The sequence below is a fragment of the Leucopleurus acutus genome, assembly GCF_964270905.1.
Source record: "Leucopleurus acutus genome assembly, chromosome: 18".
Taxonomy (NCBI): Eukaryota; Metazoa; Chordata; class Mammalia; order Artiodactyla; family Delphinidae; genus Leucopleurus; species Leucopleurus acutus.
Genome location: NC_139160.1, coordinates 50,181,834 through 50,193,883, shown reverse-complemented (window position 1 = coordinate 50,193,883; position 12,050 = coordinate 50,181,834). Strand labels below are relative to the sequence as shown.

The 12,050-nt window shown below is 44.9% G+C and overlaps 1 protein-coding gene and 1 long non-coding RNA gene across 4 annotated transcripts in view; one reads left to right on the top strand and one right to left on the bottom strand.

The window, feature by feature from the left end:
* The window catches only part of LOC309974913, a 400,558-nt gene that overhangs the window by 28,780 nt on the left and 359,728 nt on the right, over nucleotides 1-12,050 (top strand). The window lies entirely within an intron of this gene.
* Nucleotides 466-5,705, bottom strand: ACOD1 (aconitate decarboxylase 1). The gene is made up of 4 exons (XM_082859581.1): nucleotides 5,572-5,705; nucleotides 4,708-4,797; nucleotides 3,070-3,275; nucleotides 466-2,155 (listed from the first exon to the last, which is right to left on the bottom strand). The coding sequence occupies exons 1-4, from the start codon at nucleotides 5,647-5,649 to the stop codon at nucleotides 1,210-1,212; spliced, it is 1,320 nt and encodes a 439-aa protein (XP_082715707.1). The 5' UTR covers nucleotides 5,650-5,705; the 3' UTR covers nucleotides 466-1,209.

Below are 12,050 nucleotides of genomic sequence, written 5' to 3'. Positions count from 1 at the left end.
GATATTCCCGGACCAGGAATCGAACCCATGTCCCCTGCATTGGCAGGTGGATTCTTAACCACGGAGCAACCAGGGAAGTCCCTCCTATCATTTTATATTGTGCTTTCTGTCCTGCCTTTTCTATATTTCTTTTCCCCCTCCTTTCTTACCTTTCTTTGGATTATTTTTTTTCCTAATTCCGTATTTCTCTCTCTATTAACCTGAAGTGATATGTTCCACTGCTGTTTTATAAGTCACCCTAGAAATGTCAACATACATACTTACAAATCAAAGTCTAGAGTTAATAGTGTTGCCCTTTTCTTGAACAACATGAGGAATTTAGAATACATTAACTATAATAACTCCCTGCTTATATATATATATATATATATATATATATAAAAATATGTATTTAATGCTAATGTTGCAGTTTTTAACCCCACAAGACATTTTTATTACTTTATACAGTTTAATATATATCTGACTACCCACATATGTACTATGTTTTGGCTGTCATTCTTTATTACATCTCAGACTCTACATCCATGATATTTGTCTCAAAAATTTTTTTGTAATGAAAGGTGATCTATTGTAGTGATTAAGAGCATGACTTCTAGAGCCAAACTGCTTTATTTTTTAGACTGTTTTTAATTTATGCTTTAAAGATAGAGAAACTTAAGTAGAGGGTTATCCAGAACCATGGCCAGGGTCACATCTAGTCAATGGCAGAGGCAGGATTTGAACCCATGAAGACCTTATTTTAAACCCAGTGACATCCCCTCCATTGTGAAGGGCTTCTGATAAGCCATAGTGTAAGAAGTCCATTGGTGGCACAACAGACCAGAGCCCTTCTTCTGTCAGCAAGTTGTATGCAGAAGTTCAAGCCTTGAGGCTCTTGAAGTTCATAAATAACTCCTCTGAAAAGATTAAGCAAATCACAGGTGACCTGAATTTCAGCCTTATGAATGCTTATAAAATAAATTTCTCTGTGTTTCTTGCACCATTATCTTGCTATAGGTAACTGGAACTGTCTTGCAAAATTTACAGGACAAGACTTCTTCCATGTATATCCAGTTCTGTGTCTGGACTCTTCAGCATGCTGCATTTATTCCCAGGCAGACCAAGAACAGACCCTTGCTCTGTAAAGCAAAGCATTGAATTTTCCCCAATATAAAGTCATTTAGATGTTGTTAAGCCTCAGGAGAGGTTGCATGATGGAACTGTTAAATGCTAGAGAGATTTTGAAACTATCTCTGGTGGAGAGGGTTCTTTCAGAAGTGCGGTTAACACAGAGCAGTCTTCCAGGTCTTCTAGGTTTTCTACTATCTCTATAAGCCTTTCTACAGTGTGGCAGGACAGCATCCTGCAGGCATTGGCTCTGAACTTTTCCTGTAGGTCTTTCTGGCTCAGAGGCTTCCTCCAGTGACCGTAGAAGGTATCAGAGCGCTCTGTGAAGATGGCTCCATCCTTGAGGGCAACACTTATCTCGCAGTAGAGGGTGTTGAAATTTGGTAGGTTGTCCTGAGGGTGCTCCAGCTCTACCTTACCGAGCAGCTCTCTTACCCGTGGCCTGTTGACCTGGTGTTTGTGGAATGATGAGGCAGTGATGGCACCATCCAGCAGCATGGCGCAGGCCACGTACTGGAAGGAGTGTCGGGCCTCAGGCTCCGAGTCTGGGAAGGGCCTGTTCACATACTGGACATCTGGAATTCTAAGCACAATTCTCTCCATGTGGTCAGTGGGAAGCAGGGCTCTGTCTCTTACAAGCTGTTTTCTCACAGATGCAGCTGCGTCTGCCACCCAGTGCGTGGCCAGATGGGCAGGGAAAAGCTTGAAGGCCACATCCTGCTGGTCCAGCAGCCAAGTGTGTGAATTTACGTCTGGAAGGATTTTGGGGGCATAGTTGGCATAGAAGGCCCCAAACCCTGACTCCATGTCCAAGACCTGTTTGTTTCCCTGGAGACCCAGCATTGCCAGAAAAGCAGCTTCTAGCCCATGCCTGGCGGCATTGCCAACGTGAAGAGGCTTGGTCTGAGTGGCAGCATTCGCCATGGGTGCCCCAGCATGAGAAACAGCAATAGCCAGGGCCTCTTGGCACTCTGTCATGCTGAGCCCCAAAAACTTAGATGCCGCAGCGGCACTACCCAAAGTTCCCACCACTGAGGGGGGATGGAATCTGAAAAACAAAAAACACAAGAGTTGCAGACTTACAAACCTCAGCCCCCAGGGGGCAGTATAGCACAGTGGTCAGGAGCTTAGCTAATGGAGCAGCCCTAATGCCTAGGTTCAAATCTCAGCTCTTCCTCTTATTAGCTGTGTGAGTTTTGGAAAAGTTATTCGACTTCTCTGTACCTGTTTTCTCTTATATAAAATGGTCATAATAATAGTATCTACTTCATAGGGTTTTGTGAGTTTTGAACGAATTCGCATGATTACAACAGTGCCCGACATAGTAAATTATTTATAAATGGTACTTCTGCAATTATTGCCAAAAGGCAAAAGTTGTTGAGTGCTGAAAGCCTATGTAAATAACTGTAACAATTGAGGGCCTTGTAGAAACCGTGAAAGTTCACTCAGTATTCCGATTTATTCCTCCCCCAGCAGGCTGGACCACGGGGCAAAATAAATATTCGATTGAACCATATGATACAGTCAGCGTTTGACCATTTTTGATCTGTGGATTGAGCAGTCGGGTTTAGGATATTCTGAATGTTCCCATTAGTCTGAAGGACCCTAGCAAATACCAAAGTAGACTCCGCTTTGAGATGAGATGAGGGATATTCAGAGTACCCACAGAGGCCAGAATGACATGATCGTCCTGGGGTGAGAGGCTCCAATTTAGTGCATGGTCCTCGTTGCTTGATAGGCTCTCTAAACCCAGAGGAGACTTTTCACTAGTACTTCTGAGGTCACACCTTTGTATATGGATGTACAGTTTGATATGTGACTGGTTGAGTTGACTTATCTGCCAGCACTAACGTCAACATCTTCAACTGAGCCAACCTCTATGTCAGAAAGATCTACAGAGATAACGACTAACAGATGAAGGGGAATGTGGCCGCCTCACGATGAGGCACAGTTTCTCCATACCTCTTTGGTATGTCCTTGGCTTCCTTGGAGAAATGCATTAATCGGCCTTGCACTTCAATACCAACGTTGAAAGCCAGCAGCAGGTCAAGGCCAGAACACTTTGGACTTGGAGGCAGGGCTTCTGACAAAGCCATGAGGACAGGAAGGACAGCTCCAGAAGGGTGGGTGGCAGGGTACCACGTGTCATCAAAATCCATTGAGTGAACCTATGTGAACAGACACATAAACAACAACCAAAACCTAAATGTATTTCCCCAAATGCAGTGACTTTTGGACCAGTCAGGGTTTAGTTCAATAATAACCTTGTTTGATGTGAGATTTTTAGATCTGATTCTCTGAAAATTAAATCTATGAACTGGCAGCGATTTTTTTTTTTTTTTTTTTTTTTTTTTTTTTGCAGTACACGGGCCTCTCACTGTTGTGGCCTCTCCCGTTGCGGAGCACAGGCTCCAGACACGCAAGCTCAGCGGCCACGGCTCACGGGCCCAGCCGCTCCGCGGCATGTGGGATCCTCCCGGACTGGGGCACAAAGCCGCATCCCCTGCATTGGCAGGTGGACTCCCAACCACTGCACCACCAGGGAAGCCCTGGCTGCGATTCTTAATCACATGACTTGGCACTAGACAGGCTGTCCTCTGTCCAGATCAGGTGCGACCTTGGGAGCAGCTAGTGAACCGCAGGGAGCTTGGCTCTTACTCAGGTGCCACAGCCCTTGGAAAGATCTTTATCTACCTTACAAACAAAGCTGTAGAATTAGGTGGCTGTTCCTCCCTCCCTCCCTCTTCCACCTTTCAAACAAGTCACATGAAAAGTTTAATGTCATTTATTCCACATCAGGCCATATTTTTTGAACACTTTTATTATAAATAATTTCAAACTTATGGAGAAGTTGCAAGAACTCTTGAACCCAGTTTAACTATTAAGCTATATTTTAAAATCATTTGGGTTTTCCTTATACGAAATAGTAATAACCAGAAGTTCATTTAAAGATAGATTTTTGTCTACTAGTTGTGGCTGGTGCCTTTCCCACCGCTTACTTACTGGATGCTTACTTCGGGATGCACCATTAGGTTTGACTTTCAATATTCTGAACTACTGTCCCATAAACCATAAAAATATCTCAGAAATCCCAACAGATTCATGTCCAAATTATATCTTTTAGACTGCCCGTGACACACAGAAAAAGCATAAAAATTGTCAGATGAGAAGTGCTGATGTTTGGTTCAGAAATTGTAGACACCTTATGGCCATTGTTTCTTTCTCAATAAGTATCTGTTGAATGAATGAATGAATGAAAGGCTGGTTACTGGATAGAAGCTGATACTGCCCACCACAGAAAGAACTGACAAGGAACTGAATCTGGATATTTAGTTTAGAGTTGAGATACCTTAGGGGCATTTTTATCTAAATACATCCATCTTATTTCCTCTACTTCACAATTTGTTTGAAAAGCATCAATTCACTGTAAAAACGTGAAAACTGAAATTACTACAAGGAGAGAGGGCAGGCCACTTCACCTCTCTGAACTTCAGTGATCTCATCAGTAAGATGTGGAAACTGGGCAATTTCTGAGATATTTTCTGGCCCTGAAATTGTTCTGATTGTTGAACAGTTACAAAGACATGGAAATCTCCTTACAGCCACACCGTTAACGAAAGCAGCATATGTTGATGGTAGCCTGAAGTCTGGCTGGCCCCAGACAGTGCTGGATACGTTGGAACTATAGATCTGAAACAAAAGAGTATCAGTCAGTGATACAGAGTGTGAACCCAACATGCCAAGTCACTATTTCAAGAGTTGTTCTTCATGTTTGGAAGCATCACTTTAATACTTCTTTTTAAGCCCTTTGTACTAGACTGAAGCCCTAGTCATTGGATTTCTTTCTTCCTTGTAGAAGAATATATAACTCTTTCTGTGGAAGGGAGAGGAGAAGCTGTTGCTCAGTCCCAGACCGTGATCCATAAGGGCACCAAGGAATGAAGTCTGAATTTACTCTGATTTACTCCTTGAGGATAAATACTAGGAAAGGTGGACTCATCGTCTATAGACCAAGCATATTCTTTGGAGAGTGGATGCTACATCTCTCACGTAATCACCTACTCTCTGCTCAGGGTGCTGGCCCAGGCTTTTCTCCAGAGAATCTTGACGTCTTTGCATGAACAAATGGGCTGGGGCTATGGCTGCTAAGACCCTCAGGTAAAAATGTGCTTTCAGTCAGACTAGTAATCAACTTTGAGATTTTGCTAGCCTTAAGATTAAGACTGGTCTTAAGATAGTGACTTAGTAAAGGATGTGGGTGAATATTAAGACTCAGGTAATAAACCATAGAAAAGCATAAAACTATATACAACGATGCTGTATACACAAAGCACTATCTCTAAAATGAAGAGTAGGGCAGTAGAACACAAACGCACGTCCCTGGGCGCGCTTCTGGGTACACCTCACAAAAAGGCGCATGTGCACACTTGGTTTTAGCTCCAAAGTAGACATTGAGCTTCTTACTTTACTGTATTCCCTGGCTTTTTGGAACACTTCTGTACTGGTTCCCAGGAACCCAACACCCAGGGTATCCAGAATCATCCTCTTGCTCCTCTGGATAACGCGATCTGTCAGGTGTCCCACTTTCAAGCTGTGGATCACTTTGGCAAAGCTTTCTGTGACAGACTTTAAAGGGAAGAGTGTTAGAACAATGCTTCACTCACTCTGTATTCACACACTTCCTTTCTACATGAGAACTGGAGGTACTTTTACGCAAAGACTTTATACTCCACTATAGGAAACGCAGTTGGTTACATTAAGTTCAGTTCCTAAAAAATGATGTGTACTGGGCTTCCCTGGTGGTGCAGTGGTTGAGAATCTGCCTGCTAATGCAGGGGACACGGGTTCGAGCCCTGGTCTGGGAGGATCCCACATGCCGCGGAACAACTACTACCCGTGAGCCACAACTACTGAGCCTGCACGTCTGGAGCCTGTGCTCCGCAACAAGAGAGGCTGCCATAGTGAGAGGCCTGCGCACCGCGATGAAGAGTGGCCCCCGCTTGCCGCAACTAGAGAAAGCCCTCGAACAGAAACGAAGACACAACACAGCAAAGATAAAAAAATAAATTAATTAAAATTAACTGACCAAGGTCATGCAACAAATAAGTCACAAATCCTTCCCAAAACTTAAAAAAAAAAAAAAATGATGTGTACTGAACACATGTGTGAGGCAGAGGGATGTGGAAATGAGCGATAGCCAGTTTCTGTCCTCAGTCCAGTGGAGGACACAGAGTAGCAAGCAGATAATGTGTGCTTGGGTGGTGGGCTCTGCTGGAGGCACGCAGAGGCTCAGAGGGGGAGCAGGGGAGGGACGTCTCGCCCACCATGTGGGCACGCCTGGGCGTGGGGTGCATTCAGACAGGTAGGAGCTGGCACTGGTAGACACGTGCCAGGTGTTGAGCCGAATGTTTTAAATACAGTGTCTACTTAATACTCACTGGTCTCTAGGTATGTATCGTGAGTTTCTTTCTGCAGGTGAGGAGACCAAGACCCAGAAAGGTGAAGTCCCCAAGTCACACAGCTGTAACTTAGTTAGTCTGGACACAAACCCCTGTAGGTCTAACTCCAAAATCGATGCATCTAGCTCTTAAGCCCCCATTTCCTGAGGAACATATACATCAGAAACCTGGATTTCTTGCTGAGAATGAACATTTCTGGTTCTCCATCCCACACCTCCAGAATTAGACCCTTCTCAGAACCAGAACATTTGGAAGCTTAGTACAGGGTTCTAGGTTTCCATTAAGCTCTCTAGGTGATTCCTAAGTGATTCCTAAGATAGCTGTAGTGCTGTCATGTCCAATGTGGTAGCTACTCTCCACATCTGGTGATGGAGCGCTGCATGCGACTAGTTCACACTGAGACGTGTCATCAGAGGAGAATAAACACTGGGTTTTGAAGACTTAGTAGGAAAACAAAGGAATATAAAGCATTTCATTAATAATTTTAAAATATTAATTACATGCTGAAATTGATAATATTTGGGGTATATTGGTTAAATAAAATATATGATTAAAATTCATTTCATCAGTTTCTTCTTTTTTTTTTTTTTTTGCGGTACGTGGGCCTCTCACTGTTGCAGCCTCTCCCGTTGTGGAGCACAGGCTCCGGACGCACAGGCTCAGCGGCCATGGCTCACGGACCCAGCCGCTCCGCGGCATGTGGGATCTTCCCGGACCGGGGCACGAACCCGTGTCCCCTGCATCGGCAGGCGGACTCTCAACCACTGCGCCACCAGGGAAGCCCCAGGGAAGCCCCATCAGTTTCTTCTTACTTTTTTACAATATGGCTACTGGAAACTTTAAAATTACACTCGAGAACCACTGCCTGCTCTTTCTGTTGGTGGAGACTTGCTGGAGGAGTAGATACCTGAGCTGCTTATGAAAACTTCTGGGAGTCAGCCAGGCGAAGGTGCTGAGAATGAAGATGGAGGTTAAAGGCAGAGGTAGCAGCATGGGCTGGGCCTTGGGGGTGTTGGTGCGGGGCGGTGCCGTGAACTGGGCAAACTCCAGCCGCAGGGCTGCCCGCAAGGGGCAGAGATGACAGGGAGAATGGATTTGCAGGCCAGGGCCGAATGGTGAAAGTGATATTATGCCAAAGACTGTGACGTCATCAGGGAGCCATAGTAGTGCTGTCTTAAGAGAGGAAGAGGCGTGATCAGAACAGTGTTTTGCAAAGATCTCTGTAGGTACTCATGTAGAGAATGGATGGGGAGGGGTAGACAGGGCAGGTAAGAGACCGACGCCACAGGTTCTGGATGGGGAAACGGCAGTGCCATTTGCCGTGAGAGGGAACACAGAAAGAGGAGCAGACTTCTGGGCAACGATGCTGGGCTCATCGTGAACTTGTTGAATGTGAAGTGCGTGTGGTCATCCTAGTCGAGAAGACCTTATGTTTCTACCCACAAACCAGATAAAGAGCATGTCTGTTACATAGTTAAAAACACCCTTTCATGTTTCACTATATGCCTAGCACTTGGTACCACTTAGTAAATGTTAGGTCGCTTCCCTTCCCTGCTCTGATTATTGCGTCATTATACAACTTCTTTGTCTCTGTGAACATCAGATAACTCATTTTAAAACGTGAGCTATAGGATGGAAGTGGGGGCTTGTTGGATAGAGGATCTGGGGTGTCTGGGGCTCTCTGATGCTAAGCTCAGTGCAAGAGCAGAGATGCAAAGATAGAACCAGTTCCCAGCTGAAAGTCCTTCAACCTGGCCACCGACTTGTCGACTTGTCCTATATTTTCAACCCCTAGGCTGTCAAGCCAGGGAAACCTTGCCATTTGTGAAACAGTGGGTTGCTTTTTATGTCTCTGAAGCTTTGCTAGAACAATGAGAGGAGGCTGACGTGGGAGGAAGCAGGAGAGGAGATGGCTGGAACAGAGAAAGGGGTGTGGGATTCAAGTTTCAGGTTAGGGTGGAGAATAACTTGGATTTTCATGTGGCTAGAAATCTGGGTAAACATTTTAGGGACAGAGAAGGGAAGGAGGGAAAAGAACTGGCTTGATGATTTGCCAACTAAAACTTAGAGATTCAAGCACTGGTTGGATCCTTTCTTATAAGCAAAACTACCTGTTTTTGACCTCTCTTCCCATCCCCACAGTTCCCACAGTGGAGGCAATTAATGATGGACTGTTCATCTCTTCAGGGTTAGATCTGACCTGGGAGTGCCTTCTGGGGCAACGTGTATGCCTGGGGAGCATGTATTTGCAGGGCGCCACCATGGAGCGCGAGAGGTGATTGGGGCATCCATCCACACGATCCCACGGTGCTAGTGACTTCTGCAAGTAGGGCCCCAATGGACCCCCTGACAAGTCCTGAACACCACCCCATGTGCCAAAGAGCAGACAGCCTCCTTCTGGCCCCTGAGGAAGGGAACAGTAGGAAATAAGCCTGCAGCTGCTCAGCTGTCTTTAGCCTTGTGCCCATCTATTTCTAAAATATCTTTTTGGTCTTCTTGATTTTCTCCTGGCATTTACATCTGTGCTTAGTAAAATACTATGATTAATGTATAAATTAAGGTGAAATATGCAGTTATTTAATAAATATTTCAGGAGTTCTTGTTATGTCTCTGCCCTGTGCTAAGCACTCTAGAATACCAAACCAGATGTTATGGCTCCCACCACGAAAGGCTTATCTTCCCCAGGGGACTAAGGACAGTAGACAGATAATTAGAAAAGCAATCTGACAATGCCATAATGGATATATGCCAAACGAGAAGGTTAAAATCCTATGAACTTACAATGATTCATTTTCTTCCTGATTTTATACCAGAGAATTATGTCTGTTCTTGGTAAAACATTGATAAAAAACAAGATACAGGGCTTCCCTGGTGGCGCAGTAGTTGAGAGTCCGCCTGCCGATGCAGGGGACACGGGTTCGTGCCCCGGTCCGGGAAGATCCCACATGCTGCGGAGTGGCTGGGCCCGTGAGCCATGGCCACTGAGCCTGCGTCTGGAGCCTGTGCTCCGCAATGGGAGAGGCCACAACAGTGAGAGGCCCGTGTACCGCAAAAACAAAACAAAACAAAACAAAAAAAAACAAACAAGATACAGTTAATTAGACCACCCAGAGGCTATGAGAAATATTAAAATCACATTTTTAAAGTAGAAGCAGGTAGCTCCTAAAAGGAGAGGGCAACTGAGGAAATCGAGAAGAAAAGGAAAGCTAGAAAAACCAATTTAAATAAGCCACATAAAAGGAAACAATACCTTGAGCATCATGTTGTTCTAAAGAGGAGGTCTGTCTCAGGAGTGAATTGGGGAGAAATTTCGTTGCTGTCTGTCTTTATACTCCTCTCTTCTCTCAAACTCACTCTCTTTCACTTTGTTTTAACTTGAAAATTTCCACCATTTCAACACCTCCCAGCTAAACTTACTTCAACTTCCTCTTCCATGAGTTGTTTAACTTACCAGTAAACTAAATAAATAAACCTAAGAAGCACGGGAGCGATGATCATATGATTCCTCACAGATATAAGAAAAGTACATTGATGGCAAAACTAGGCTTGCATCTTGTGGGCTTCCCTGGTGGCGCAGTGGTTAAGAATCCGCCTGCCAATGCAGGGGACATAGGTTCAAGCCCTGGTCCAGGAAGATTCCCACATGACGTGGAGCAGCTAAGCTCGAGCGCCACAACTACTGAGCCTGTGCTCTAGAACCCGCGAGCCACAACTACTGAAGCCTGTGCACCTAGGGCCTGTGCTCCATAACAAGAGAAGCCACCCCCATGAGAAGCCCGCACACCACAACGAAGAGTAGCCCCCGCTCACTGCAGCTAGAGAAAGCCGGCGTGCAGCAACAAAGACCCAACAAAGCCAAAAATAAAGTAAATAAAATAAATAAATTTAAAAAAACAAAAAAACTAGGCTTGCATCTTGTGCCTAGACGCCATATGTCAAAATCAGAAAAATATTCACACTCTTTTATCTAGGTATTCTACTTCTAAAAATTTATCCTAAGGAAATGGACATGGATTTATGGGGAAAAATTAGCAAATGAAATAAAATAAAATTCATAGACTGACTTACAATATTAAAAATTGGAAAAAATCAAATGCCCCCCCAATAGTGGCTTGGTAAAGTAAAATACGGCATGTGCGGTATTTAAGGTACACTCTCATTTTTCCCTTCCATTTCACATCTGCTAGTCACCATTTGTCAAGGGACAAAAGTACCAGAAGCTCCTGGTAGCTTGCGATTGAGAACTTAGAAGGGCATTGGGCATTAATCACACTTCTTCTCAGGTGTTCCTTGATTTGTTCCTGAACTGCATTTTTTCAGTATATGCAGATCTGTGGTTGCTGGTCCTCTGCCGGGCTTCTGGGATCTATTGCCTGCCGCCCTGCTGTTGCCCAAGTGGGCTTCAACACAGCTTGTCCAAGCCTTTTTGTTTATAATCAGTCACTGTGGGTTGGCTAGTCTGAACGCAGCTCTGGTCCTCTAGGGAACTGTGATTGCCCTTGGGCTGTCTAGTCCTGGCCAACTGGTTTGTACTTACAGTGGGTACCAACAATCAGGTTATTTACAATTTGAGCTTGTTGTTCCAGGTGTAGTGGCGGAATTCTTCTTTGAGGGGGGAGTGTATTTTAATTTTAGAGGAAGTCTCCAGGAGCCTTGTGGCTCTACCCCCATCCTGTTACAGAAGGGAGAGTTTGAGACAAAGAGAAACTAAATGGCTCTGCATAAAAATGCAAAAGGCTGTCTTTCTTGTGGTCAGACAGTACCTCTAGGAGAAGAGGTTAGATGGTTTGCTTCTCTTGGTTGGAGCCTGTGAAGAAAGAGTCTGGGGCTCTGGAGACAGGGTCAAGGGTAGGGTCAGTGGGAATCCCCATGGATTGTTGGGGGTGATACCCTGGTTATAAGTCAGAACTACACACAGGTGAGGAGTGAGGCTGGAGGTGGGGAGGTGGTCAGTGGGGACCCCCATGTGGAAGGACTTAGGCAGACAGATTTAAGGAGCAGTAGAATCAAATATCTACTTTGAACTTTTTCTTTGCAATATAATAATTGTTTGTCATCCTCAGGAAAGTTTGTTACATACTACAACCTAGTGTCAGCCATGCTTTGGGGAGTGAAGGCAGGGCGGTTGTTTGTGCATAAAGAAGGCTGGGGGTACCAGTCAGAGGGAGAAGTGACCAGCAGCAGACTGGGGGTAGAGGTACTTTTTGGTTATCCTAAGTAGTAGAAAAGTCAAAAGAAGGGGGTCTGATTGTATCTAGTTGAATGATACAAGAAAGAGGGACTTGAAAGGATGACACTGGGGGATGTTTGGATTCTCTTCTTAAGCCAACTGTGGCCTGAGGCGGGCTTCCCAACCATGGTCCAGATTGGGGAAACCCAGAGCCAGGCTCAGTATTGGCACCCACATTGGTTGTGGGCAACAGGGTACCGTTTCAGACAATCTGTTTTAGATCAGTGGACTCCAAACCCAGGTTCCAGTGGACG

Bases quoted from the DNA above. Each gene is read 5' to 3' on its own strand.
- ACOD1 (XM_082859581.1), bottom strand. From the start codon at position 5,649: ATGATTCTGGATACCCTGGGTGTTGGGTTCCTGGGAACCAGTACAGAA. The intron at 4,798-5,571 runs GTAAGAAGCTCA...CTTTTGTTTCAG, and splicing joins AAGCCAGGGAATACAGTAAA to ATCTATAGTTCCAACGTATC. The intron at 2,156-3,069 runs GTATGGAGAAAC...TTTGTTTTTCAG, and splicing joins GCCAAGGACATACCAAAGAG to ATTCCATCCCCCCTCAGTGG.